This window comes from Artibeus jamaicensis, unplaced genomic scaffold (genome assembly GCF_021234435.1).
Source record: "Artibeus jamaicensis isolate MK-2021 breed Jamaican fruit bat unplaced genomic scaffold, CSHL_Jam_final scaffold_666, whole genome shotgun sequence".
In the NCBI taxonomy this organism is placed as follows: Eukaryota; Metazoa; Chordata; class Mammalia; order Chiroptera; family Phyllostomidae; genus Artibeus; species Artibeus jamaicensis.
The window spans coordinates 2,074,738-2,102,524 of record NW_026522053.1 but is presented as its reverse complement, the minus strand read 5'-3'; the positions used below and the strand labels follow the sequence as shown (position 1 = coordinate 2,102,524).

General features: G+C 44.8%; 1 protein-coding gene across 6 annotated transcripts in view; it reads right to left on the bottom strand.

The window, feature by feature from the left end:
- Positions 1-27,787, bottom strand: part of EEF2K (eukaryotic elongation factor 2 kinase) — a 92,210-nt gene that overhangs the window by 9,546 nt on the left and 54,877 nt on the right. For 2 of the 6 annotated variants that reach the window (XM_053659491.1, XM_053659496.1), the window contains 11 exons: positions 26,843-26,992; positions 26,411-26,543; positions 26,052-26,179; positions 25,161-25,371; positions 23,658-23,725; positions 20,987-21,064; positions 20,142-20,204; positions 18,736-18,879; positions 18,405-18,593; positions 10,903-11,027; positions 6,905-7,083 (listed from right to left, as the gene is read on the bottom strand). In XM_053659491.1, the coding sequence (XP_053515466.1) occupies positions 6,905-7,083; positions 10,903-11,027; positions 18,405-18,593; positions 18,736-18,879; positions 20,142-20,204; positions 20,987-21,064; positions 23,658-23,725; positions 25,161-25,371; positions 26,052-26,179; positions 26,411-26,543; positions 26,843-26,992 (1,468 nt within the window). Of the gene's footprint in view, positions 1-1,497; positions 1,557-6,904; positions 7,084-10,902; positions 11,028-18,404; positions 18,594-18,735; positions 18,880-20,141; positions 20,205-20,986; positions 21,065-23,657; positions 23,726-25,160; positions 25,372-26,051; positions 26,180-26,410; positions 26,544-26,842; positions 26,993-27,787 lie in introns of all 6 variants that reach the window. The other 4 variants (XM_053659494.1, XM_053659492.1, XM_053659493.1 and 1 more) reach the window with 4 other exon arrangements.

Below are 27,787 nucleotides of genomic sequence, written 5' to 3'. Positions count from 1 at the left end.
TGGCTAAAGAAAACAGTATTAAAATAAAAAGAGAACCAACTGTATGGGAAAACATATTTACCAATGATACCTCAGACAGGGTTTAATCTGCAAAATATATGAAGAATTTACACGCCTCTACTCTAAGAAGACAAGCAACCCAATTGAAAAATGGGCAAAGGACTTGAACAGATACTTCTCTGTGGGAGCGACTTCCTCTCGAGTCCCCCTGAGTGCCACAGACCCTAGTGAATGAATATGGTGGAGACATGCTGTGATCTGCTTAGGGAGGAGGAGTGGGCTGTGGCCAGTTTCTCAGGGGAGACAAAGGCCAGCAGTGGCCAGTTTCTCCAAGGAGAAAAAGGCCCCGAGTGCCCTCCTCCATAGCCTTTTATTGGGTTGTAATACACAGGAATACAGGGCAGCAAGGATCAAACAGTAGATAACATTTCAAAGAGATCTGAGGGCTTCAGAGTCTGAGTCAGTGTCTGTCAGGAAGAGAGTTGCAGAAACTTTGAGAGACATACTCATTTCCTCTCAGACCCTTATCATATGAATGAAAGCACTCTTAGCAGAGCAGATTTCACAGGTTTATCAGGAAGTCTTTGTGGTGCCAGATTTTTCCCCAGGACATGCTCTAGCAAGGCGAGGAGTTGCACATCTCTCCAACAGGTATTCAGGCTTAAGGGGATTAGAGCCAGGAAGTGCTTCTCCCAGAGAACGTGGGGACTTGGGCTATGTCAAAGCCGGGCAGGGGTGAGAGTCCATTGCTCTTTGTTTCAGCCCCCCGAGTCCTTCCATGAAGGCCTCCCAAGTGATCGAGTCTGGCTTAGGTTGCCCCCTGCTGTGAGGGGCTTACCCGTCACTGACTTCGGACCAAGCTTTGGGGGCAAAGAGAGGAAACTGAGGTAGCCTTTGCTACCAGAGACAAGCTTTGTCTCCTGTGGCTGGCACTCCAGAGGTCGTCCCTTGCCTTTAGCCACAAGGGATCGAGATACAATTCCTAAAACCAGGCAGAGTGGTCTACAACACTTCTCCAAGGAGGACATACAGAGGATCCAGAGACACATGAGAAGATGCTCAATATCGCTAGCTATCAGAGAGATGCAAATTAAAACCACAATGAGATACCACTTTACACTGATCAGAATGTCCATCATAAACAAAGCAACAAAAACAAATGTTGGAGAGGTTGTGGGGAAAAGGGGACCCTAGTTCACTGTTGGTGGGATTGTGGACTGGTACAACCACTATGAAAAACAGTATGGAATTTTCTAAGAAAACTAAAAATGGAATTGCCTTTTGACCCAGTAATTCCACTGCTGGGATTATATCCTAAGAACCTTGAAACACCAATCCAAAAGAACCTATGCACCCCAATGTTCATAACAGCACAATTTACAATAGCCAAGAGATGGAAACAACCTAGGCGCCCACCAGTAAATGGATGGATCAAAAAACTATGGTACATTTACACAATAGAATTCTATGCTGCAGAAAGAAAAAAGGAGCTCCTACCCTTTGAAACTGCATGGATGGAACTGGAAAGCATTATGCTGAGTGAAATAAGCCAGGTGCTGAAAGACAAATACCATATGATCTCACCTTTAACAGGAACCTAAACAACAAAACAAACAAGCAAGCAGGATATAACCAAAGACACTGAAATAGAGAACAGGGGGACAGTGACCAGAGAGGAGAGGGGAGGGAATTCCAGGGGGAAAGGGGAAGGATTTACAGGAACTAGTATGAGGGACACATGGACAAAAACTAGGGGGGGGCGTAGAAATGGGAGGGAGGTGGAGAGCATAGGTGGGCTGGGATGGGAGTAAAAAACAGAAAACTGTACTTGAACAACAATTAAATAAATAAAATTTTAAAAATGTAAGCTCAATTTCTTTCCACTGGAGAATATTTAATTATTTTAAAATATATTTTATTGATTATGCTATTACAGTTGCCCTAATTTCCCCCCCTTTGCCTTCCTCTACCCAGTACCCCCTATTCCCTTCAGCAATCCTCCAATTAGTTCACATCCATGGGTAATGCATAGACTGCACTTTGCCATGTATAATACACACCCACGTTTTTGGCCCATACTTTCAAGAAAAAAAACTTCATTTACTTTTTTAATTCAATTAGTATGTGTTTATATTTAGATACTTGGTTTTTGTATATAAAAACATTTTAGCATTTATTTTTGAACATATGGATATTGTTATTGCTTTCTAGACTTATACTTTTTTTTTTTTTAGAATTTAAAAAAAAATTTTTATTTTTCAATTACAGTAGATACTCAGCATTTTATATTAGTTTCAGGTGTACAGTATAGTGGTTAGACAATCATAGTTTATTGATACAAAGTGATCCCCCCAAATTTCAATACCCACCTGGCACCATACATAGTTATTACAGTATTACTGGCTATATTCCCTGTGCTGTATTTTACATCCCTATGACTGTTTTGTGGCTACCAGTTTGTACTTATTAATCCCCAGAGAATCTGTTTAATTCAGTGGTTTTTAAACTTGTTTGATGGAGCTCTCCCTTCTCCCCATGGAGGATTCTTTAAAGTTTTGAGAAAATGGACTGGGAGACACTGTTGTCTGGTGATTTATTAATCTCTCTTAGGTTCAAAGGCTGTTGGTGTGGCCAAACAATGTTTGCTATGGGCAGAAAAGTGGGAAACATTTTCTCAGGTCCCTGTGGTAGGTGAATGGTAGAAACTTCAGCAACAGCTGTGGATTGTCTACTCTTGCTCCAGGATTGTCTGAGCTCCATTCAGAAGTTGTATAGAAATTGCTAATTTGCCATTTCTTGGGATGGAACTGAGCACTTATGTATATGATACATATTTGAGGTATTTCTTTTTTTTAAATTAAATAAATTTATTTTTTTTGAATTGTTTATGCTGTTACAGTTGTTCTATTCCCCCCTTCATTCCCCTCCACCCTGCCCCCCCAACCCCCCCATTACCCCCCCTTTAGCTTATGTCCATGTGTCTCAAGTCCTTTAGGTTCTGTATTTCCCATACTATTCTTGCCCCCCCCCCATCTATTTTCTATCTACTGTCTATGCTACCTGTTTTCTGTACCTTCTCTCCCCGTCTTCTACTCCCACTCCCCTGTTGCTAACCCTACTTGAGATCTTCATTTCTATGTTTCCACTCCTGATCTAGCTGTCCTTTTAGTTTGCTTTCGCTCCAGGTGTGGTTGTTAATAACTGTGAGCTTGTTGTCCTTTCACTGTTCATGTTTCTTTAACTTCTTTTTCTTAGATAAGTCCCTCCAACATTTCATATAATAAGGGCTTGGTGATGATGAACTCCTTGAATTTGGTCTTATCTGAGAAGCACCTTATCTGTCCTTCCGTTCTAAATGAAAGTTTTGCTGGGTAGAGCAATCTTGGTTGTAGGTCTTTAGTTTTCATGACTTGGAATATTTCTTTCCAGCCCCTTCTTGCCTGTAAGGTCTCTTTTGAGAAATCTGCTGACAGCCTGATGGGGACTCCTTTGTAGGTGATTGTCCCCTTAGCTCTCGCTGCTTCCAGGATTCTCTCCTTCGTTTTAATTTTGGCTAATGTAATTATGATATGCCTTGGTGTGTTTCTTCTTGAGTCCAACTTTTTTGGTACTCTCTGGGCTTCTTGGATTTCTTGGAAGACTGTTTCCTTTGCCAGATTGGGGAAATTTTCTTTTATTATTTGTTCAAATAGTTTTTCCACTGGTGGTTGTGTCTTTCCCCCTTCTGGTACCCCTATAATTCGGATATTGGAGCGTTTATAGATGTCCTGGAAGTTCCTAAGCTTCTCCTCATTTTTCTGAATTCTTATTTCTCCATTCCTTTCTGATTGATCATTTTTTTCTTCCTTCTGGTTCACTCCATTGAGTTGAGTCCCAGTTTTTTTTCATCTCTATGGGTTTCCTGTGGAATTCCATTCATTTCCCTTAATTTAGCCTTCATATGTTTCTCTAATTTGTGGCTATAGTCCACCAGATCTGTGAGGAAGCTGACGACCAGTGTTTTAAACTGTGCGTCTGAGAGATTTGCTATTTCTTCGTCACTTAGATTTATCTCCGGGACTTTGAGGTCCCCCTGCGACATTTTTGGTCTGTTCTGGCCCTTTAAGTGAGAGAAGCGGCGCCTTGGAGTCCCAGGTCGCTGGGTTGTGACGCTGTATGCGGGGGCGTGGCCAGAGCGGGGAAAATGGCGCCGCCGCCGCCGCAGCCGGTCCCACCGCTCACTCCCTCACCCGCGCGTAACCGGGCACCCACAGTCAACTCGCTGCCACTGCATCCCCACTGACTCCTCCGTAGTCGCTCACCCGGTGGGCTGCTCACTAGGTCCAATCCTGGGTTTGGAACCCGTGTGACTGGATTCGCGCATCTGGATTCCGCGCCCGCGCCCGGGTCGATCGAGTTCTCCTTTGTAACTCCTCACCCGCCGCCGGTCTCGCCCCCTACCGGTCGGGCCGAAGAATCTGTTGTCTGCAGACTTCCGAAAAGTTCAGTTTTCCGTGTTCTGGTTGTGTTTTCTGATGCTAATATTTAGTTGTCCTTAAACTTGGTTGTGAGAGGAGGCAGGCACATCCACCTTAAACCTCCATCTTGGCAGAAGTTAGACTTATACTTTTAATGCATAAACATAATTAAAAGAATTAAAACCATTAATATAGTGTGGAATTAGCACTACCCATTGCATAATGCCCATCCTTATTTTTCACTCAAGTATTTAAGCAAAAAATGTGAGCATTACTCAAGGCAAAATACAGGAAGTTCTTTAAATACTACATTTCCTCCACTGTTCTTAACATCTCCTATCTATGCTGTACCTACCAATTTGAACTTAATCCCTGCATCTTTTCCCCCATTCTTCCTCTTCTGCCTCCCAACTAATAACCCTCCAAATGATCTCCATATCGATGATTCAGTTCCTGTTCTGCTTGTTTGCTTACTTTGTTTTTCAGATTCAGTTGTTGATAGTTGTGAATTTATTACAATACTAATGACCATCATTTTGATCTTCTTTTTCTTAAATAAGCCCCTTCAACTTTTCATGTATTAATGGCTTGGTGATGATGAACTCCTTTAGCTTTACCTTGTCTGGGGAACACTTTATCTGCCCTACAATTCTCAATGACAGATTTGCTGTATAGAGTAATCTAGGTTGTAGGTTCTTGCTTTTCATCACTTTGAATACTTCCTGCCAATCCCTTCTTGCTGGTAAGGATTCTTTTGAAAAAATCTGCTGATAGTCTTATGGAAACTCCTTTTCTCTTGCTGCTGCTTTTAAGATTCTCTCTTTATATCTAACCTTCGACACTTTAATTATGATGTGCCTTGGGGTGGTCCTCTTTGTTTGGGACTCTTGGTGCTTCCTGGACTTGTATGTCTATTTCATTCACCAAATTAGGGAAGTTTTCTTTCATTATTTGTTCAAATAAAATTTTAATTTCTTGCTCTTCCTCTTCTCCTTCTGGCACCCCTATGATGCAATGTTGGAATGCTTGAAGTTGTCCCAGAGGCTGCTTACACTGTCCTCATATTTTTGGATTCTTTTTTCTTCTTGGTTTTCTGATTGAATATTATTTTCTTCCTTATGTTCCAAATCATTGATTTGATTCTTGGCCTCATACATTCCACTGTTGGTTCCCTGTAATTTTTTTCTTTATTTCACTTAGTGTAGGCTTCATTTCAACCTGGGTCTTTTTTATGCTGTTGACATACCCAGTGAGTTCCTTGAGAATTCTAATAAACCAGTGTTTTGAACTCTGCATCTGTTAGATTGCTTATCTCCATTTCATTTAATTCTTTTTATGGAGTTTTGATCATTTGGGCATTATTTATTTGTCTCTTTATTTTGGCAGCCTCCTTGTGTTTTTTTCTATGTATTAGATAGAGTGCTTTCCCTCCCTATCTTAATAGCATGACCTACCGTAGAACAGCACAATGGTAAGTTGGATGGGGGAATCTTAGGTGATTGCCTGGGCAGGGAAACTTGTGTCAATCAGATTGATAAAGTCTCCAACATGCTATCCCCACTCTGTGGCTCTGTGTGAGGGAGTGCTCCGAATGGGGACAATGCCACTGGTTGGCCTCTGGAGTTTTGTACAGGAGGAAGTTGTCCCCTGGAACTCGTCCTGATGCCAAACTCAATTTCTCTCTGTATGCCACTGGTGCCCTTCCAGCTTCTGCCCCTGTGCTGGAACCCAAAGGAAGTGAGTCTGCATAAGTTCTAAACCCATTAAGGGCCCCTTAAGAGGAGACCCTTGAGAATCCCATAGTTTCTTCTGCTGTCTCAACCCTCACTGGTTTTTAAAGCCAGAAGTTATGGAGACTTATCTTCATGGCACTGAAACCATGGGCTGGGTGGTCTTGTGTGGGGCTGGTATCGCTCACTCTCAAGGTATCTTTCCTGATTTATCTACCACATATGGGTATGGGACTGCCTGTTCCACATCTCCTGCTTGTCTGTATCTCTACCCCTCCTACCCATGTATATGAATGTGACTTCTTTAATTCCTCGGTTGTTAGACTTTCAAGCAGCTCAATTTTCTAATGATTCTGGGAAATAGTTGTTTCATAGTCTAGTTGTAATTTTTGCTGAGGTTGTGTGAGGAGGAAAACCTTGTTTCAGCTACATCTCCATCTTGACTGGAAGTCCTCAGGTTTTTTACTTAAAAAAAAAAACACCCAAAACCCAAGCCCATGATATATAACCACTGAAATAAGAATGTTCATCTACACAGCAGCTCCATGAAGCCCCCTACTAAGCCAGCACCATATGGTTATCCTGCCTGGCAAAACAGATGGTCCATATGAATCTTTCCCCCACTGGTACCTCTTGCCATAATTCCCAGTGGTATAGGAATATGTTCCTCCATGTCCAGCCCTGTTCCACAGCAGAAGCAGGTCTGCCAAGTCATACCTGATCTCTGTGGGTCCTTTTCCAGTCCGAAGCCGCCCTTAGACAGCATCGCAGCCTCCCTGGCCAGCAGCATGTACCGGGGCTCATCTTGCATCCCATCATACTCACCGCCCTCATCACAATCCGTTGTGTCCAGGGCGGTGTTATACCAGTAGAGAGCCTCTGGCCAGTCTTGGGACCTTGGCAAAAGATAAAGAGGAAAGAGGGAGGCTACCATGACAAGTGGGCAGGAGGGAGAAGGCCCACCATCAGGAGGAGCAAGTCAGGTATCCCAGGGGACTACCACCTATGAATTAGCACCCCATGCCACCACATCTAAGGGTTATTGTTTACACTGTATATTTTTACATTTACTGAGATAGCAGTCTGTCTTTAGCTTTACCTAATAAAATTGGTATATTACAACAATTTTCCATTGATGGAAACAGTGTTTTGAGGAAGAGAGGCATTTTTCCAGTTTGAACAAGATAGCACCCTGTGGGCCAGCATTAGCAGTAGCTGGTATCCCAGTCAATCTGCCCTCTGACTTGGATAAGAGAGGAGGTGGCAGGGGCAGCCCAGGTGGGTGGGACAGGGGTGGTGGTGGCAGGCTATGCCAAGGCTTCCAGAATCAGAGGAGGGAACAGCGACTTGTACCCCATCTCATCCTAGGCCCATGCAGTAGGCTCTGGCTGCCTCTAGCACAATGCAGGGCTTCCCCAGGAAGAGCTGGCTCCCTCTCTGGCTCTGCCCTTCTTGCTCCTCCTCTTTTTCCTGCTACAGCCTGTGGAAGGCAAAACCACCAAGGACAGACACAAGCTCCAACCAAAGGTAAACACACAATACAAAGCAAACAGGGCAGCGGCTCTTTCTCTTTGGGTGTGCTGACTCCATTACTAGGAATGTAAGTATTTATAGTACATCAGGAAAGAGCAAAGAGTGATGCAGATAAGAATGTCTATGGGTCTCATGAAGTATTCCAGGACACACAGCTACAATGACTTGCTGTCCTCTCCTCCAAGGCCATACCTGACATAGCTCAGCCCCAGGTCTTAGCTCCTGCTAATCTCCCTCCATGCTAGGCTCTCTGTTCCCATACATGCCAACTACTGTCAGCTCCTGGGCCTTCACTGCTGTTCTGTCTGCTTGGAATGTTCTTTCCCCCTCTTTCCACACCTGGCTCCACATCCCTCCACCCTCAGCTCATATGTCACCTCTTCAGAGAAGCCATCTCCAAATACCTGATTTCTTACAATTGCCTTAAATTGTAATTCTCCTGTTTTCTTATTCACTGTTGATTACAGTTCCCCCAAAGAGAATGAAAGCCCCAGGAAGGCAGGGACCAATGAAGGGTGAACGCATAGGTAGTTGTGAAAGCCTTGAGAAGCTAACCCTCATTCCATTTTGTTTTATAGAAGAGAAAATCTTTTGAAAATTTTTGGTGGCACACCTAACAAGCTAAGGTTTTAACCTTTGTCTGGGAACCACTAAACTAGATTTTACTTTTTTCACCTCTGACCCTTCCTGGTCTTGAAGGGCAAAACAGAATTGCCCCGAAATTATTAAATGGAAAAGAGGGGAAGGGCCTAGTCTCTCCCACCTACCACCAACCCCAACTGACTCCACAACCAGTAGAGTTGTGGAGTCAGATAAACCAGATAAACCCTGCCTTATCCAGTAGTTAGGGTGCCCATCCTTGCTTTGGAATTTGCAATGACTTTTCCTTGTTCTACTAGGTGGTAACTTGTGAGAAGGTGGAAACCCATTACATGCAAGTTTGGGCCTACCTGGGGCCCTGCCTTATCCAGAGTGGCCCTCAATTAATAGTACCTGAATGGAAGAGGCTGGAGCTGCTTGGAATGAGGTAGAAGAATAAGAAACAACTACAGTAGAAACTAAAAAAAAAAAAAAAGGGAAAAACTTTGATAGCCCTGGCTGGTATGGCTCAATGCATTGAGCACCAGCCTGTGAACCAAAAGGTCACAGGTTTGATTTCTCAGTCCGGGCACATGCCTGGGTTACGGGCCAGGTCCCCAGCTGGAGGCATGCATGAGGCAGCCTTGCACATTGACTCTTGCACATAGTATCTCTCCCACATTAATGTTTCTCTCCCTCTCTTTCCTCTCTCTCTAAGAAGCAAATAAATAAAATCCTTTAAAAAACTTTGATAGATTTAACTACATAAATATTAAAAATCAACATATCCTCAAACCTGGTAAACAACTGTTATTGAGTGGCACATGTGCCATCCCCATCCCCCCACATCTATGGTAGTTATCTTAAAAAAAAATTTTTAAGGCAACTCATATGCCAAATAGTTCTTACCATTAATATATTAAAAATTCTTTTTTAAAAATATTTTATTTATTTATCTTTAGAGGGGAAGGGAAGGAGAGAGGGAGAGAAACATCAATGTACGGTTGCCGTTCGTGCGTCCCCTCCTGGGAACTGGCCTGCAGGGAACTGGTCCGCAACCCAGGTATGTGCCCTGACTGGGAATCGAACCGCGATTGTCTGGTTCGCAAGCCCGTGCTCAATCCACTGAGCTAAAAATTCTTAAAAATCAACAACAAATAAACTATCATGTCAAAGAAAAAGGAGACAAAGAACATGAAAACACAAAGAGCAAAGATTTTTAGGTGCCTAGGTCCAGCAACCCCTGCCCACACTGTGTTTCCCCACTGCACTCCATGGGCACCATCTACTCTGGCATTTGATCTGATACAATCACATTGTGTCTTTGTTGTTTACCTCCCCTCCATGCCAGTATAATTCTGAATCCACTATGAAGCCAGCCATGTAGGTAGTCCACTGGAGAAAAAGTGAGAAGACCTAGGTTTTAGCTTTGCCACTACTAGATCTTTGACCATGGGCAAGTCCCTTCACTTCTCAGAACTAGTTTACTCATCCATAAAATGGGGACCAAACATCTCTGCCCTGCCTGTCCAAAGACATGTGTTGCTTCATTCATTCAACAATATTGAGATAGGCCCTGTGTGAAGCTCTGGACTACAGACACACAGAAGCCCCAATTCTTGTTCTCAGTGAAAGAGCGGTCCAAATATAAGGGAATGGTACAGTAGGTGTCTGATACCTTTTCCATGATATGTACAGGCAGGATGTCACATGTCTATTTTATGTTTTAGATCCTAAGAGCTTGATATGACAGAGCCACTATCTTGACTTTCCTTCTAAACCCAGTGAGAGGAAGATGAGACCCTGACCCAAAGGAAAGAACTGCCAGGCTGCTCCAACCCTGGAGGTTTAGATGATGCATGTGCTCACCCTGCTCCCTTCTAGAAAGCCACAGGCTCCTGAGGACAGCAATGAGTAGCTGAGATATAAGGGGAACCAAAGAGGGTCAGCAATGGATCATTCCCCCAACTGTCCTCTGCTCAGTCTAGACTTCTGGGATATCCCACTACCAAGCCAAGGAGATGAGATGAAGTTGAGTCATCCTCTCTTCCTCCCACTCCAGAAAGCAGTCCTGGCATCTCAGCCTGAGTGATAACTGAAAAAGAGTTAGCACTTGCAGAGCCGTAGCCTTTAGCTGTCCCAAAGCCACCATGGAAAACTCACATCAGGCCTGAGCTCACCCTGGAGCTTGCTTCTTTCCCTCCCCTCACCTTCCCCCTGGAAGTGAAAAATAACAAAAGTAAAAGTAGGAAGAGTAAATTCTAATCACCGATTACCCTAACATCTAGGAACAACCACTCTGTACCCAGTGCTGAAAGGTGGCTGCCATGTATCTTGTGCCTTATGCACCAGGCACAGTGAGAATTACAGGCATCACCTCATTTAACCCTCACACAACAATCCTAGGATGCAGGTTCTGTTATTCCCATTTTACACAATCAAGAAACTAAGGCCATGGAGGTAAAATAACTTGCCATGGTCACTGGACTGGAACTCAGTGGGGAGCCCAGCCTGGAACCCAGGTCAGTACTGATACTGGAGGGGAAAGCTCCCACCTGCAGCTCAGGTTCCCACCAGCTCCATGTGAGTGGAGGCCACAGTACCTGTCTGGGCTGAGGTTCTGGCCAGTGTCAAAAGCTCGTGCCACATGGATCATGGACTGCCTGTCACCAGCTTTAGCTGCCTTCAGTAAGTAATCAAATCCTTTGGTTTTATTTTCTTCTGTCTCCTGTCAATGTGAACCAGAGAGGAGAAAAGAAAAGAGAATGAGGTTGGAAGGGCTGTGAGGTATCACTGATAAATCCTCTCCCCATTTCTTGAATTATTTGGGATCTCTAGACTGGGACTACTGTAGAATTGCACATTGTGCAATGAGTTCCTTGGATTCCTATCACGAGGGGGAAATGGAAAGCTTAGCTCTTTCTCTTGCTTATTGTCCTCTGTCTACTCTGATTCTTCCAAAGAGCCACATCATCTGCCTCCAACAGGACTTTCTATATCCACGCTTTAAAAAAATTTTAGATAACTTCCGCCAAGATGGAGGCATAGGTGGAAACGCCGTGCTTTCTCACACAACCAAGTTTAGAGTCAACTAAATATTAGCAACAGAAAACACAGCCAAAACACAGAAAATTGAACTTTTCGGAAGTCCAATAACAACAAATTCTTCAGTCTGACTGGTAAGAGGGGCGAAACCAGCAGCTGGCAGAGCAGGGTTGCACAGGAAAACTTGGTCAGATAGATGGACTCAGGCATGCGGAACCCAGGCACAGGGTTGCAATGGGTGGACCTAGTGAGCGACCCAGCGAGTGACTGTGGGAAACCAGCGAGGGAGCAGGGCCGAGATTTGACTGTGGTCCCGCATTTGTGCACAGATAGACCAGCAAGAGAGTGGGCGGTTAGACGGGACCCAGCAGGCCCCAGCGGCGAGTGGCAGCAGAGGGCGCCGCCATTTCCCCGCTCTGACCCCACCTCCACATACAGTGTCATAACCCAGCGACCTGAGTGGCCCTGCCCTGGGGAACCACCTAAGGCTCTGCTCCTCCCCAGCGGCACGAAACAGCAGAGGGGGTCGCCATTTCCCCGCTCTGACCACGCCCCCACATGTAGTGTCACAACCCAGCGACCTGGGAGTCCAAGGCGCCGCTTCTCACACTTAAAGGGCCCGAACAGACCAAAAATGTCGCAAGTTCTCAAAGCCCCAGAGCCCATAGATCTAAGCCATGAAGAAATAGCAAAACTCTCAGACGCACAGTTTAAAACACTGGTGATCAGGATCCTCACAGAACTGGTTGATTATAGCCACAAATTAGACAAATATATGAAGGCGAAACTAATTGAAATGAATGGAATTGAACAGGGCACCAATAGTAATGAAAAGGAAACTGGGACTCAAATCAATGGAGTGGACCAGAAGAAAGCAAATAATGGCCAAACAGAAAAGAGTCAAGAAGCAAGAATTCAAAGAAATGAGGAGAGTCTTAGGAACCTCCAGGACATCTTTAAACGCTCCAACATCCGAATTATAGGGGTACCAGAAGGGGGAAAGGCACAGCCACCAGTGGAAAACTTATTTGAACAAATAAGAAAGGAGAATTTCCCCAATCTGGCAAAGGAAATAGACTTCCAGGAAATCCAGGAAGCTCAGAGAGTCCCAAAGAAGTTGGACCCAAGGAGGAACACACCAAGGCACATCATAATTTGCATTAGCCAAGATTAAAATGAAGGAGAGAATCCTAGAAGCAGCAAGAGCTAAGGGGACAGTCACCTACAAAGGAGTTCCCATCAGACTGTCAGCAGATTTCTCAAAAGAGACTTTACAGGCAAGAAGGGGCTGGAAAGGAGTATTCCAAGTCATGAAATCCAAAGACCTACAACCAAGATTGCTCTATCCAGCAAAACTTTCATTTAGAATGGAAGGACAGATAAAGTGCTTCTCAGATAAGATCAAATTCAAGGAGTTCATCATCACCAAGCCCTTATTATATGAAATGTTAAAGGGACTTATCTAAGAAAAAGAAGTTAAAAAAAAATGAACAGTGAAAGGACAGCAAACTCACAGTTATTAACAACCACACCTAAAACGAAAGCAAACTAAAAGGACAGCTAGATCAAGAGTGGAAACATAGAAATGAAGATCTCAAGGAGGGTTAGCAACAGGGGAGTAAGAGAAGGAGAAAGGGGGAGAAGGTACAGAAAATAAGTAGCATAGATGGTAGATAGAAAAGAGATGGGGGAGGCAAGAATAGTATGAAATATAGAATCTAAAGAACTTGAGACACGTGGTCATAAACTAAAGGGGGGAATGGCGGGGATGGGGGTAGGGTGAAGGGTAATGAAGGGGGGGAATAGAACAACTGTAATGGCATAATCAATAAAAAAATAAAAGAAAAAAATTTAGTAGCTTTATTGAGATATTGTTCACATACCATACAATTCACAACCTTGAAAGTGTACAATTCAGTAGTTTTTAGTATATTTTCACAAAATGTGTAACCATCACTGTAATAATTTCAAACAACCAAAACACCATACCCCTTAACTCTCACCTCCAAACTATTCCATCCTACACAACTCTAGGCAACCACTCATCTACCATCTGTTTCTAGGCATTTTCCTATTGTGGACATTTAACATAAATGTAGTCATACCATATGTGACTGGCTTCTTTCACTCACCATAAAGTTTTCAAGGCTCATTTATGTTGTAGCATATATCAGTGATTCATTCTTTTTATGGCCAAATAACATTCCATTATGTGGCTATACCACATTTCCTTTATTCAACCACTAGTCATCAGTTGATGGACATGTGTATTTTTTTTCTACTTTTTAGAATTATGCTGCTGTGAAATTTTATGTACAGTTTTTTCTCTTGGGGATGTATGTTTTTATTTTCTTGGGGATGGAGTGGAACTACTGGGTCATGTGTAAGTTGAGAGCTGCCCGGCTGTTTTCCATAGTGGCTGCATTCACACCAGCTTCCATTGTTCTGCAAAGACCTATTCCATAGCAGCAGCCAGAGAGATGCCTTTGAAGCCCCAGTCAGGTCACATTACTCTATCAGAATAGCTCCAAGACTTTCTATCTTACTCAGAAACCAATCCACAGCCTTCATATCAGCCTATGAGGTCCTTTTCAACCTTCAAGAAGCGTGGCAAAGACTACCAGGTGTCCCCTATATCCATTCTCGCCCACCACACTTCACTGGCACATGGTTGATGAGCGACAGACTACATTTCCCAGCCTTCCCTGCAACTGGAAACTTTGTCCTTATACAAAGGCCTTTCTAGTCACTAGTGATCACATTCCCTGTCATATTTTCTCTGGAGCAGTTCTGAATAATACTTGGCCCAGGAAGTGCTCTGTAAAGGTTAGTTATTTTAATTCTGCTGGACATTTTCATTTGTTGTTACCTGTACTATACCCTTCCCTGCCTGAAAAGCTTGCTGTCACGAATAAGGAACTAGGACAGTGTCCAGAGTATAGAAGATAGTCAACAAACATTTGAGGGATGCATGTCTTCACAAGACAAAAAAGACCCCCAAAATGAGAGCATCCGGGAAAGTGGGACATAAGCTTTCTAGAGCACATCAGCCTCTCAGGACACACAAGGGCACTGTTTTCCTCGCTAAGCCATAAGCCTGCTTGAACTCAGTTCACTTCCTTCCTGTCTGCCCTGACCTAACTACAACATTCTATCCAACCATACTCCTGCTAGGGGAAGCTGCCACAGTCTGTATGCAACAGCAAGGCCTGTGGGATTCCTGCAGTTGAGGACACTGGAATTGCTTCCGAGTCTCCTTACAAAGTAGGTCCTAGGCACTGGTGTATAAAGTCTGAGATCACAAGGAGACCTACCAGGGGCCTCCGAGAGAGGGATATCTGCTGGCCCTGGCCCTACCACTCATCCTGGGCCCAGATTTCCTTCATTCAGCCCTCAAGGCCTTTGAGTGTTCTCATTGGGCTGAGCTCTGTGACAGGTGCAGTGGCCTGCTAGAGCTGGCCCTACAGGTCAGGAGAACTGACTGAAATTTCCAGGAATCCTGCAAGCTATGATTAAAAATAAAATTTTGATAACTTAAAATTACAGGAATGGTAACAATTACTCAAAGCTCACCACTTTCTAAATATTTTACTCTGTATTACTTACTACCTATGCTCTTGAAATTAATTCTATCCACTGCAGGGCTTCTCAGCCTCAGTACCACTGACATTTTAAATCAGATTATTCTGTGCTGTGGAGCAGTCCTGAGCCTTGCAGGATGTTAGCCACCTCACTGGCCTCTACCCACTAGATGCCAGTTGCACTCGCAGAGTTGTGACAACCAAAAATGTCTCCAGATATTGCTAATTATTCCCTGGAGACAGAAAGGTGAAATGACTGGTTGAGACCCACTGGTCTTTTCCCAGTTCCATGTTCAGTGATGTCATATTGGTACTGTAAAAATGGCCACAGCAGGAACCTTTACACCACAGAGAGCAGAAAATGCTACAGATCAAGATTTGATTGTCTTGGTTGAAAAAGAGATGAAAAAATATTCCTAATGCAGATTAACTTAAAAGTATGTTGTGTTTGTAGCCATTATACTATGACTAACACAGTAAATTGAAGAAAAGTTTCTTAGTATTACAAACAATGAATTTGCTCATATCAGTGGCAAATAAATGAAGTTCCAGTTCTGACAGAGGTCTTCCTTATTTCACCTCCATCTTACTCAAGTAAATGAAAGTATCAACCAATATTTACAATGACCAATATTTATGTCAAAACATCATACCTACGACAATTGCAACCATAAGTGGGTTACTGATATAAAGTCCCACAATAAGTAGTGAAAGCAAACTGTGAGAATCAATTGACTATATGGAATTTACAATAAAGAGTATATTTATTATTGTTTGTAAATTGTATGCTCCAGTCTTTTTTAAATTGAATTTACTGGGGTAACACTGGCTAATAAAATTATGTAAGTTTCAGGTGTACAGTTCTATAATACATCATCTGTATATTGTGTTGCGTGTTCACCACCCCATGTGTCCCACATTCTTTATATCAGTAAAATTTATAATAAATTTTGTATATATATATGTGGATACACTTCCTCCCCACCCCCAAGAGCCAACTGGTAAACATTTACCAGCACACTACTGGTTGAATAAGCAATATTCATTACTGTTGTCAAGGAGCAAGGAGGTAGGAGATAGACAAGTCATCAGTCTATAAAAATGCCCTCCCAGAACCAAGCCTACCCCTCACCATCTAAAACAGGAAAAAAAATGGCTGTGGATTATCTCTTGCCCACATGCCAAATAATCTACATGACTGAATCATATGACACTGTCAATAATCTACCTTTCCTGACCTACAAAAGTGGTAGTTTTATGAAGTTCAACTTCATGTGCACAAAGCTAGTCACTTCAGCAATTTCTGTGATATCCAAAGAATGGAACAAACCAAAGTGTTCATCAACAGATTAAAGGTTAAATAAAGCAGGTGGTACCCATGCAAAGGGACATTATACAGCTGTTGAAAAGAATGAGGACACTGTATACTACTGAGAAGAAATGTCTACAGGATGCTTTCCAGTGAGAAAACCTAGGTTCAGGTGAGTGTGTGTGGTATGACAACTAAAGAAAAAAAAAGGGTGAAAATACTCTGTGCTGGTGTAAGGAAACTCTTTATACTGAGTTAAACAGTGTCCCTCTCAATTTATGTCCACCCAGAACTTCAAAATTGGACTGATTTGGAAATAGGATATTTGCAGATGTTAAGATGTTAATAATTAAGATGAGGTCATCCTGGAGTAGAGAGGTTCCTAAACACCACATGACTGGTGTCTTTATAAGAGGAGAAGAGACAGAGATGGGAATGGACAGAGGCCATGTGAAGGCAGACATGGAGACTGGAGAGATGAAATCTATTGGGTTGGTCAAAAGTTCATTTGTTTTTTTCTATAAAATTGCTCTAGTAGTGCTTAGTTGTCTTGTAACAGCTGTCATGTCAGTGTGCATTTAAAAAAACATCAAAATTAGTGAATTTTTGTGTAGCCATTTTAATATTGAAAATGGAATAAGAAATATTTTTGGCATATTATGCTTTACTATTTCAAGAAAGGTAAAAACACAACTGAAATACAAGAAAAATATTTGTGCAATATAAAGAGAAGATGCTATGACTGATTCAATGTGTCAAAAGTGGTTTGAGAACTTTTGTGCTAGAGATTTCTCACTGGACGATGCTCCATGGTTGGGTAGACCAGTTGAAGTTAATAGTGATCAAATTGAGACACTGATTGAGAATAATCAAATGTTATACCACACGGGAGATAGTTGACCTTCTCAAAATGTCCAAATCTATAAAGTTATTCAGAAAATAGAAAATGTGTCATATTTTATGGAAAAAAACCATACGAACTTTGTGGCCAAACCAATAAAAGCCAAGGGACGCTGTAGTTGCCAGCACCCTACAAGTTAGAAGAGAGAAGGAGGGAGCACAGCCCTGTAGACACCTTAGTTTTGGACTTTTAGTTTCCAGAACTGTGAGGTAATAAATTCCTGTTGTTTTAAGCCACCCAGTTTGTGGTCATTTGTTAAGGAAGCCCTAGGAAACTAATAGACTATGGAATTCTATACAACAAAGCTTTTAAAGAAAAAAAAAATCAATCACATAAATGTGTTCCTTGTTCAAAAAGTTAAATAAAGTACTTTGGAGTGTCTTCACGCCTTCTTCTGGTCCGAGACCCCCTACCCACTGGGCCATGTCCAGGACCACTGAGGAGTGCTGGTACCCTGGGCCCAGGCTGAGCCCAGACTTGCCCAGCCACCTGTCCATCCACGACCCTGGCCCACATGATAGAGAGGATGGGAACAGATACATTGAAGCCACATGCTCAGGAGGGCCTCTCAACTTTTCCAAGGGGAAGATAATATTTTGCAGGCCCAGCCAGGACCTGTGGACTCAGTCCTTTCCTCACTGTGCCTAGGGACCAGGGATTTCCCCACACATCCACATCCTGCTGTTTCAGACCCAGATTCACCCCCATATGCACCATCCCCATATGCCCTGTGCTCTAGTGGTACTGAAAACACTGATCACCTCCTGTCCTCAGATCAGCTATCCTGTCTGTCACCTCTGGGACTGAACACCTGCTGTTCCCTCTGCCTGAACTGTTCCCCTCTTACAATACCATTCAGCCTTTACGTCTAACCTAGATATCACTTTATTCATTGATTTCACCAACAAATGCTGAGCATCTCCTGTGTGCTGGGCTCTTTTCTAGCCCCTAAGGATACCACTGAAACCAGCTATGAAGAAGCAGGTGTTGACCCCTGGGAACCCCAGTTAGGGCCCTCTCTCATTCATTTCCATCACCTCTTCTGCTTCTTCCATCACAACTGTTATGATTATGTAGAAATGGGACTGTCGCCTTCCACTCATTTCCCAAGGTGATACTGGTAGACCAATTCTACCAGTATCACCTCACTTAGGAGTACCTGGCCCCTACTGGTGATCAGGAACTGTCTGTGACATGCATAAACCCCCCAGGACTGAGGGAATAGTGGGCTGATGAAGGCCACCCGGCTGGGTACCAGGCCCCTCTCACCTTCAGAGAGACATCAGCCAGGATGTAGTGGGGCAGCTGTGAGTACATGAGTCCTAGGCCCACAATGGCCTCCAGCTCACCCAGGTCAGCTGCACGCTCCAAGTGGAAGACGGCTGACTCTCGGTCCCAGTCTTCATCCTTCTCACAGAAGCGCCCACCCTCATGGTAGTGCACCATAGCCAGATGGACCTGCCACATAGACTTGGGTGTTGGTTGGGTCGTCTGGGAGACCAAAGTTTCACTCAAGAGCCCCCACCCAGACTGCAGGAGGAAGCAATGAGTGGAGGAGGTGAGAGCTGGGTTATTGCAGGAAGGGCTCTGAAACAGGCACCTCTGATACCTTCCCCAAAATGGACTTCCCAATTTTCTTTTCAAGGTCCAGAGCATTAAGCCTTTGCAATTCCAGGGCCATGGCTGAAGGTCTCGGCAGGTGGACGTGGGAAGAGTTGAGAAGATTCCACTTCTCCACACAGACCTGAAGGAGAAAACCAGGCATGGTGAGTTTCTAGGCCAGAGAAGCCAGGGGCTGGGGATGGTCATACTGTCAACTTCTACTACACAAGCCTGGTTAGCAAGGTAGGCAGTGAACCCTTATGGTGTTAGATTCTATCAGCTCATGTTGCTGAGGGACAATGACAGCAACGAGACACAAAAGCCAGCACAACGGACCACAGTAGTTCAAAAAAGTGTTTCCCTCATTTATCAGTCTGGATGTGGTTGGGGAGATTGGACCCCAAGCTGCCCATTGCCCAGCTCTCCACACAAGGCACAAGATGTCTGGCTTTAGGCCTTACGACAAGTCCATTTGCTTTCATCTGGGCATCAATTGGGTGCTTTCGGAAATGTCTCCCAGATACACGCCCTATTTAAAGGCTCTCACAGGACAGGGCCAGGCAGCTGCATGTGCCCCAAACCTCCTACAACACATAAGGCAGCCCCAACAGCAAAAGATGGCCCAGCTCAAAATGTTGATGGTGCCATAGTTGAACAACCCTGCCCCATTCCATGCTGAGCCCCCTGACCCAACTGAGGAATAACACGTGGCATGTAGTCCATTCTAAGGGAGCAGGGGTCAAGCCTGCTGAGGTGATCAGCGAAGAGGACATGCTGGAGGTACAACTGGGATCCAGGCCAGGAGAGTAGGCGGGCTTGGAGGAAATATGACCACAGTGGGAGAAAGGACATTGTAGGTGGGAAAGGGACTTGCTTTAGTGAAGGCTGGAAGGTGAGAGGTCAGCTGTGTGTCAGAACCAACTAGAGAAGAACACAGTGTTCCTAAGGGCTGGTTCTTCCCACACCTGGGAGGTGGTGATGATCACCTGAGATGCTTGTTGGAAACACTAACTGGTAACCGAGGGAAAGTTGCTCAAGACCCCCATTTTCTCCTATGTAAAATGGGAGTGAGTAACATTAGCCTGTCTCATTGGGTGGCTGTCAGAAGTAAGTTAACACTACAAGGCACTTACATTGGCATGGCTTTAACATGTGAGCTATGGTTGTTTTAATTGCCCCTGCAAAACAGGTGATCCTGATATCCCTAATCCTCCCCAAAAGTCTTCCATTGTCCCACCCAGGGCAGAGGCTCAAAAATTATTTGCCAAGAGGTTTGGCTCCTTTGTGAAATTTTCCTTTTGGAGATGTGAAGCAACTGGGTAGGCTGCAGGCATGAGGGAGGAGAAAAAAAACAGTCTCAAAAGGCAAGCACAAAGCATTACAAGGGTTCCTCAGGAGCACTACCTGTCTGGAGCTTCTCAGGCTGTCTTCATCTGACTCATACCTCTGGTTACCATTTGAGCGACCCTGACAGAAAGAGAATAGAATGACACAAAGAGCTGCTCTTCCTCCCCAAAACTGGTCTGGCCAAGAACCTCCTCCTTGGAAACTAATCCGGCCTCCCAGGTACCCTCCTCTCAGGCAACCAGCTTGACCCCCATCAGGGAAAGCAGGAACCCTGCCTGCCAAGCAGAGAGGATGCTGGGTAACAGGCAGGCCTGATATGCTGGGGCAACCATAACTCTCCTCTTGCTGTGCACAGGTAGAACTGACTCAAAGGCACAGGATCCCAAAAAACTGGGCCAAGTGCTTCCTCTAGCCAAAGCTCCCATTGCATATCTTTATTTGCAGTAACAAAAGCTGAGACCAGAGGACTCCAGCAAGACTGGACTTGATACTGACTTGGTAAAGGGCTAAATTTTAAATAGCTATGACACTGCCTTTGGCTACCCTTACCAGGACACTGTGGGAGGTGCCTCACAAATTTTGGGGGTCATCCTAGGAATGCCATATCCTGTGCCAGAGTTGACCCTCCCACCCATACCAGCAGTATTCTGGCTTATTACCCAGGATCCTCTCTGCTTAACCACTTCAATTTTGTCTTGGAGCCACCCCCTCCCCCACTACACTTACTGATCCCCACTACCCTGCTTTATCTTCTGCGGTGCATTCACCTTTATTTGAAATGATCTTATTTGGTAATTTACTTGTCATGTTCTCATGACACACTCTCATTTTCCATACTTCTCTTATCTTCTAGACAATGAGGCAACAGAAAACTCTGGTCTCGTTTCCTAGGAGTTTCTTACGTGTTCATGGGGCTCTGGGTCATCCAGCTCACCCTGCTTTTCACTGGGATATCCGCTATCCCCACTATTCTCAGAGTCCTGTGGAGAAAAGATGGCCTGAGGGTCTCAGTGGTCTTCTGAGTACCTGGTGGTGGTGACATCTGAACATCCCAGACATGTGCTTTCTCTCCTTTGTCCCATCATCTCATTTAATATTTTCCTCCTTTCGCCCTTGCTGGTTGGGTGACAAGGGAGCAGTAAAAAGTAGTGGTGAAGAGCTTGGGCTTGGGAGCCAGATTGCTGGGGCTCAAATCTGAGCTCTGTGATTTGCCAGCTGCTCACCCTCTCTGAGCTTCAGTTTCCTTAGCTATGGGGACTCATTATAGCACCTATGTCAAAAGCTATGAGGATGACAGTGATAGTGGGGATCACAGTAGGTGCTATTGTTAAGTGTTGCTCAACAATGCATGGGCAGAAAAACACAAGGCTGATTTAAGGGATATAAGGCATAGATAAAAATGCAGCACCGGGAATAATATTTACTATGACTAAGCCCTTTCTCAAAACTGCATAGGTGACTTGGGCATTTTTTTTGTTGTTCTATATCTGAGATCTGTTCAGAAAGGGAAAGTGACATAATTTACAACCTCTAAAACTATAATCACTTGTCTACCAATGTTGAATTTTGGCCATATCTGCATGTCACCTACATCATTATTCAGCTAATACTTTCATTATTTTCCTTCCTTATTCTACTAAGACATATTTCAAACATGCAAATAAGACAAGAGATACATTGACTGGTTGCCTCTCATGTGCCCCCAACCAGGGACCTAGCCCACAACCCAGGCATGTACCCTGACGGGGAATCAAACTGGCAACCTTTTGGGACCATGGCTGGCACTCAATCCACTGAGCCACACTAGCCAGCTTCTTTAAAAGAAGCTTGGGATCACTAGCTTAAATGTAAAACCTGGGTCACTGCAACCACACACAATGGAATCCCTGGTCCCTGCTTTGGTGGGATCCTCTACCCCACAAGCCCTACAAACTCCCCTCCCAGCCTCCCCCAAGGCCTTTATTCTGTGTGAGCTGAAAGGCTTTTGTTTGTTTTTCCCCCAATTTTTAAAACTGAGGTATTAGTTATAGATCACCTAACTGTTCGGGGAGTGGAATGAAAGGCTGTTTTGGAAAATGGACTGCAGGCTATACTCAGAAGCTCCAGACAGCCTGATCCTTGCACTGCCCCCTCCACTACATGGCCTTCAGTCACCCTCCTGCACCCCATCCCTCCCTCTGGAATCAAGACCAAGGTGAGCAATGAAGGATTTCATACAAACCCCAGCTTCTGGGTCCCTGGGCAAGGCAGCCAACCTCTCCAAACCTTGTTATCCCCATCTGAGTAATGGGGGGACTACCCACTCAGAGGTGGGGAACAGAGGCAAAGGGCAGCAGTCAGAAGGTGGGTTTGAATCTTGGCTCCATCACTAAGTAACCAGGAGCAAGTGGCTCAACCTTTGTGTGCCTCGTTGTCCTCATCTCTAAATTACGGACAATGAGTCCTGCACCATGAGTGGTAATATTGGGGAAAAGGAACAGGTGGCCGAGGGACAGGCAAGAGCAAGACATTTTGCTGTACCAATCCTTTGTACCTTTTCTTTTCAACCATAAGAATGGATGAGCTATCCTGAAATTTTAAAATTTATTCTAATTCTAGAATAAAATTTATTATAAAGGAATTTACAAAATCTACCTCAAAGGCCCTGGCTGTTATGGCTGAGTGGATTGAGTGCTGGCCTGTGAACCAAAAGGTTACTGATTCAATTTCAGTCAGGGCACATGCCTGGGTTGCAGGCCAGGTCCCCTGGTAGGGGGCACGTGAGAAGCAACCACACATTGATGTTCCTCTCCCTCTCTTTCTCCCTCCCTTCCCATCTCTCTGAAAATAAATAAATAAAATATTAAAAAATATATAACCTTGTAGGTTGTAGGTTGTTGTCAGGATAAATTGAGAATATCTATCAAGTCCTCAACATAGCATTTGCCCACAATAATGCTATTATTTTTTTCTTCCCCTCAAGAATTGTGAAAAATAGTCAAGAGTAAACTTGAACCTTTGGAACCATCTAATGATGCACTTGTGGTCTGGGCAAGTGTGACATTTCTGTAAAGTCTGTTTTTAAAATTCCCAAGAATTTTAAACTTGACACCATGATGTGTTTGCCTGAATGCAAATATGATGCTTTCAGTTTCTTACCACTGAGTCACCCAGAAGCTCCAAGAACCTGTTCTGTTTATCCAATCTGAGAGCATCCCAGTTGACTGTGCTGTCAGTGACAAGTCTGAACACAGCATAGCCCCTTCCCCCCAACATAGCTGTCCATACATAGGTGGCCAAACCAGCTCAGGGCTGAGCCCGGCAGTTACCAGAAGGTCACATTGCTGTTGACTTGGATTTCCTCTTCTCTAACCACCTCTGGGAAGGGGAATGGACCCAGCTCTTTCCAAAAATACTGCTGCCTTGGGCAGGAGGCTGAGATTCACCTGTATCCCCCAATTCCTCCCCATGCCCTCTTGGCAATGCCTGGAGCAGACCTGGGCTGCCCACCTCTGTACCTGCACATTCACCCTCAGTTCCCACCAGACTGAGTGTAGTCCTACCTGCCCTGCCCCTCCTTCCCTCTCCACTCACCAGGTGGTTGTCCAGATGGTCATGATATTGGGGAGCCATGTTATCGAGGTCACTGAGTACAGGCCAATCTGGGCAGGGAGAAAATAGAGTCAGACAATGCTCTGGGTCCACTGCTAGGCAGTTCATAAGGCAAACCCACAGCCTAGAGCTGACTGTACCTGCCACCATGCCTTTATTTTAAATTTTTTAATTTAAATTAAAGGTGCAATAAAGGGAGAAGAATGTTATCAGCACTTGGGTCAACAGCTATTTCTTGAGAATTTTCTTCAAGTCTGCCACTTGCCAGTTGTGGGGCCCTGAGCAAGCAGCTTAATTCCTATGCCTCCTTGGAGTTATCATAATGCAAATAAACATATTTGTGTAACATGTTTGTAAGCACGTGTGCATGGCTCACCATGGGCCTTCATGAGGTGCAGTTGTGAAGAAAGAAAGGCCATTTGTACATTTGGGGCCCAGTGAGGAGCTACAAGCGGGGAAGCCCCAGATGGCTTCAATACCCACAATTTTCTACTTATCCTGTCACCTCAGGCCCTCCCACCCCCAGGCCAAACCTGGCTTATCTCTTGTTTTTACATAGTTTTTATGAATAGTTTTTACATTTTTACATGGTTGGAAAAAAATCAAAAGAACAACATCTTGTGATACATGAAAATTATATGAAATTCAAACTTCAATGTCCACGAAAGGAGTATTGAAATGACAGCCACACCTGTTTGCTTCATCATTGTCTATGGAAGCACACAGACTGAAAACAGACCATGTGGCCAACAAAGCCTAAAACATTTACTTTGGCCTTTTAAGAACAAGCTTATTGACTCCTGCTCCAGACTGTTCCCGAGGCCTTCCAGTAGAGATATCTAAAAGCTCTTTAACATTTGACACAGAATCGTCTCCTGTTCCCCCACAGACCCCCAGCTGAACTAATAGCTGCACCATCCTTTCAGTTCTCAGGCCAAACCTTGGCATCAGCCTTCCCTCCCTCTTTCCTATAGACCCCACACCCACATCATCAGCAAACTGTCACTGCAACTTCAGAAATAACAATTGCTTTTCTCCTTTGACCTAGTCATATGCCAATAATCCACTTTCTAATGTTGAACAACCCTCAGATTCCTGTGAAAACCTTATTGGACTATGACAGATGATTCCCTTAGGATACTACTAATCTTTGTATGTTAATACCTCATTTAGAATTTCTGCATTATATATTTGTGAATGAGATTTGAATATAGTTTTCTTTTTCAGTGTTTTGTCAAGTTTTGCTAGTTTCATAAAACACACTGAAAAACATTTTCTATAATATGGGCTGCTTTTATAGCATCCAGATGACCTGCTGCATCTTGAACATTTATTGAAAGAACTCGCCTGTAAAACCCTTTGGGCCATGAATCTTTTTGGTTAGTGTGTCTGATTTTCTAAAATTAAGTGAAAGCCAGTTTAGCTCTGTAGACCTGGTGCCTGTTCCCTCCAAGAACAAGGACCAAGGACCAAACAATCACTTACAGAGGAGGTCCAGTTTCTGGCTGTGGAGGTCCAGTGGCATGGCTGAAGATGGGGAGGAAGGGAGAGAGTTGAAGGTCATGTCGTTCATGTTCTCATCTCCAGAGGTCTCTGAAAGGCAGAGGAGCCAGGGTGGCCAGCTCCCAGAGAAGGTCCTTACTCGAGGGCTCCCACACTTTTCCTCTGTCCCCCTCAAGATGGTCTTCGAGGATTGCTGGAGAATTAACAGGGACATTCATGTCACAAAGGCACCCTCTGGGGAGTGAGGGACTCTTCCTGTTGCCTGTTGTTACTTTGAACTCTGAGGTCCTATGGCTCTTATACATGCTTGTTTAGAGACTGGTGGGAAATCTGAAAGTACTAAGTGAGGATTAAGCCAAAGGGGCATCTTGGATAGGGACTGGCCAGCCAACCTCCCTCAAAGCACTAACCACATTTCCCAGCCCTGACCTGGGGAATAGATATCACTTCATATTCAGAATCCCAAGCTGGTCTTTGCCAACATTCTCTTGTAGTTGGGGTGGAGTGGGCACATCCAGGATATAGTGAGGGGCCCAGGGAGCCAGGTCTAAGTCTAGTCCAGCTATTTGTTGACACACACACACACCATACACTTCTCTCCCAATCTTCACACACCTGGTCTCCTCACTCTGGTAAAAAATGGGCCCAAATCAAGCATACCCCAGTTACTCTTTATTAGTAGGATACTCAGGGAGGCTTCATGCACTGATTTGGGAGGCATGAGGGGCATGGTTGGGACTGAGGTCCTTCCAGCCCTGACACTCTTCAATTAAGCATCACAGGCTGGGGCTGCTGTCACCCAGTGAAGCACGTTTGCTAGCCCAGAAGCAGAAGGACACCATCAGTCCCAGAAGGCTCACATGGAGCACCCACCAGCAGCTTGGTGTTCCGATTCACTGCATCCTGCTCTCTTGGTGAGAGGTCGAAAGGAGTGAGGCCCATGCTCTTGCAAATCCGGTTGCAGGCATGGGAGTAAAAGAAGAGAGCCATGCCCCGGACACCTGAGGACAGAGTAGTGGTGTCAGGGGTGTGGTTCTGCTTTGTGACAGGGGCAAATGTAACCATGCTGAAAAAGGAAGAGGTGGGGTCCCAATGTCCTAGGCTCCCGCCGCCACAACCTTGGCAAGGCCCATATGCCGACTTGCCCTGTTTTTGCTGGCTGTACAAAGAGCTGGGAGATTCGAGGGAGGGGTGTATGGTCTCTATGGAAAGAGCTTGCTTTCCCCAGCTACCTAGGTTGCCATCTCCAAAGTCAGTGCCCTTCATGGTGTGGATCTGTGGGTCGGTGTAGAGGTCACCCACACCCTGGATGTCCACCACAATCAGCTGATGGCCAGAACGCTCAAATGTGAAATGGCTGAAGGCCTGTGGGGGACAGGAAGAAAAAGATGATAAGAGACCAGGCTGTAGGCTGTGTGGACATTGGCCAGCCACTACTCTGAGAGACTGAGACACCCCAGCTCTGCCCATGGTGGGGGCCTTCTCTGCACAGGGGAGTTGTTTAGAGGAAAAGACAAAGGAAGGAGCCCTGTTTAACTTGGTAGAAACCTCTGGGTGGCTGACAGAGCTGGCATGGAATAACCTTGGGATGCTCCACAGGGCTTGAGGGCCTCTAAGGGTGAGAACCACCTCCCCCAGGGGACCTTTCTTTCCAGGGGCCACACCTGTGGTGTCAGGCGCATGTTGTCATCATGAACAAAGCCTGAGTTGGAGTTGTACTTGATGTACTTGCCCTCGATGTAGTGCTCCAGGTGGAATAAGGGCTTGCCTGGCCTCTCCTTCAGCTCCATGACACACATCTGCATGATGTCCACCTGGTGGAGGGAGAGGCATATCAGGTGTGGGGACAGGGCCCTGGCAGCAGCCTCTCTGACAAGAGGCAGAAGCAGAGACATTGAGAGGAGCCAGCCTGCCAGAGCTCCATCACTTAACAGCATTTTGAGGCAGAACTGCTAACTGTCCCCAGAATCCAGTGTCCCCTCTTCCTCTGAGAATGTAAACCCATGCTATGGCCTGAATGTATTCCCCTCTCTGAATTCATATGTTGTGATCTTAACACTCACAGGTGATGGTATTAGGATCTGGGCTGAGTGGACGTTCACTAGGTCATGAGGGTGAAGTTCTGATGAATGGAATAAGATCTCAGAAAAGAGACCCACAGAGGTCCCTCCCCCTTCTACCAGATGAAGACAGCCAGAAGGTGCTGGAAGAGGGTCCTTACCAGAATGCAACCATGTCAGCACCTTGATCTTAGACTTCTCAACTTCTAAAACTGTAATAAATTTCTGTTGTTTATAAGTTACCCAGTTTGTGGTATTTCATTATAACAGTCCAAACAGACTAAGATAACCCCCAACCCTGAGTTTTAACAAGATACACAAACATCCATTAGGGATGACATTACTTGACTTGCCTTGCTGCTAGGTGTAGGCATGTGACCAAGCCCAGACAAGAAGCCAGCAACAGTGATGATGCAATTCCAGCCTGCCCTCCTCTCATTTGGTCCCTTCCTGAGGCTGTACAGTGGACACCTACCAGTGAGCCAGAACTGAGCACTGGTCCAGGGCAACCCTCAGAAGATAGCAGAGCAATAAGACAGAAGGAACCAG